General features: G+C 48.8%; 1 protein-coding gene across 1 annotated transcript; it reads left to right on the plus strand.

The window, feature by feature from the left end:
• Positions 1-201: 201 nt before the first annotated feature.
• Positions 202-1,161, plus strand: LOC149843328 (uncharacterized). The gene is made up of 2 exons (XM_090000887.1): positions 202-420; positions 790-1,161. The coding sequence occupies exons 1-2, from the start codon at positions 202-204 to the stop codon at positions 1,159-1,161; spliced, it is 591 nt and encodes a 196-aa protein (XP_089857013.1).
• Positions 1,162-2,072: the final 911 nt, after the last annotated feature.

The raw sequence follows: 2,072 nt of genomic DNA on the forward strand, positions 1-2,072 counted from the left end.
TTAAAGTGTGAGTTTTGGCTTGATAGGGTGAAGTTTCTCGACCACATGATCTCTATGAACGGCTTTGAGGTTGATCCAACCTAGGTGGAGGCCATATTGTCATGGGAGCAGTCGAAGACTGTGATAGACATCAAGAGTTTCTTGGGATTGGCAGGATAATACCCTTGATTTATCTAAGACTTCTCACATATAGTTGCCTCGATGACCCGACTATTGCAGAAAGGGGTGAAGTTTGATTGGTCACCTCGATGCAAGGAGTGCTTTCAAGAACTGAAGAAGAGGTTGACCATGGCTCGAGTTTTAGTGTTGCCTTCTGGGATGGGTGGATTTGTAGTGTACAACGATGCTTCAGGGACTAGACTAGGTTGTGTTCTTATACATCACAGAAAGGTTATCACGTACACTTCTCGGCAACTGAAGGTGAACGAAAAGAACTACCTCACGCACAACTTAGAGTTAGTTGCAGTGGTCTTTGCACTAAAGATTTGATGTCATTGCCTCTATGGAGAGCAATTTGAGGTCCTCTCTAATCACAAGAGCCTCAAGTACATATTCACTTAGCGTGATTTGAATTTGAGGCAGCGTAGGTAGTTAGAGTTCTTGAAAGACTATGACTTTTCTATCGCCTACCACCCTGGTAAGACAAATGTTGTGGTAGATGCACTTAGCAAGAAGACGTCGGTCACGACAGCTAGTCTGATAGGGTGCAATTGGGATCTGATCGAGGAGTTTGTCCGTTGACAGCCTTTTGCTGATGACTTAGGATGCATCCTTTATGTTGGGATGCAGGCACAACTAGAGATTATAGATCGGATCGAGGAGCTTCAGTCAGTCGATTCTGGTTTTGAGAGGATATGCGTGAGTACCCAGAAGCCAGATGCACAGTTTCGTCGAGCGGAGGATGGGACCATCATGTTCAGAGACAGATGGTGGGTCTCAAAGGTACTGCAGGAGGAGATGATGAGCAAGGCCCATAGGTCTAGATATTTTGTTTACCCTGGCTCCACCAAGATGTTCAAAGATCTTCAGAAGACTTATTGGTGGAATGGGATAAAGCAGGACATCACTGAGTTCATATCTCGATGTTTCACCTGTCAACAGGTGAAGATCGAGTACGAGAAACCTGGTGGACTTTTGCAGCCACTAGATATCCTAGAGTGAAAGCGGGATGATATTTCGATAGATTTCATCATAGGATTGCCAAGGACCCGACGACAGCACGATGCCAGCTTAATTATATGTTGTTCTTAAATGAGTTAGGGTTAACAAGAACCCAAGAAGTGTGAATAATGCACCATTTTTGAATAATATATGCACATATAAAATGATAGATTCACCTTTATTGGTGAAATGCTCCAATGATCAAAGGCACCAAAACACACTGAATGGGTTAGGACATACCAAAATATGAACAACATACCTACCTGAAATGATAGTACGCATTAGGGGTGGCAATCGGGTCGGGTTGGTGGGTCGTGTCGGCGGGTTGGCGGGTCAGCATACCTCAACACGAACCCGACTCATTTATTAAACGGGTCGGTTGTGGCAAACACGAACCCGACCCATTTATTAAACGGGTAACCCGACACGACACGGTTAACCCGTTTAATGAACGGGTCGGGTCGGGTAAACGGGTTAGCTGGTGGGTTGGGTTCGGGTAAACGGGTTGGCGAGGTCGAAGAGGGCGTTCACGGCAAAGGCGACGACGACGGTGGTGGTTGTGCTCGAGCCGAGGTCGTTGCCGAGAGGGAGCCCCTTCTCCAACAAAACCGAGATGCCGACGGATCGAACACCGAGGTCCCAGAGGGCTACGATTGCTGCGATTCCCGTGCAGTTATGGAGTGGGTCAAGGGTGAGCCTGGGGGTGCCGTGGACGGCGGTGATGTCCTCGTGCGAGTCCTTGTAGAAGTCGGTCTCAAAGGAGCCACCGGCAAAGGCGACGGCGACGGTGGTGGCTGCGCTCGAGCCGAGGCCGTTGCCGAGAGGGAGCCCCTTCTCCAGCAAAACCGAGATGCCGACGGATTGAACACCGAGGTCCCGGAGGGCTGCGATCGCTGCGATCCCCGTGCAGT

The sequence above is a fragment of the Nuphar pumila genome, chromosome 3 (genome assembly GCF_984573655.1).
Source record: "Nuphar pumila chromosome 3, dmNupPumi1.hap1.1, whole genome shotgun sequence".
NCBI lineage: Eukaryota > Viridiplantae > Streptophyta > Magnoliopsida > Nymphaeales > Nymphaeaceae > Nuphar > Nuphar pumila.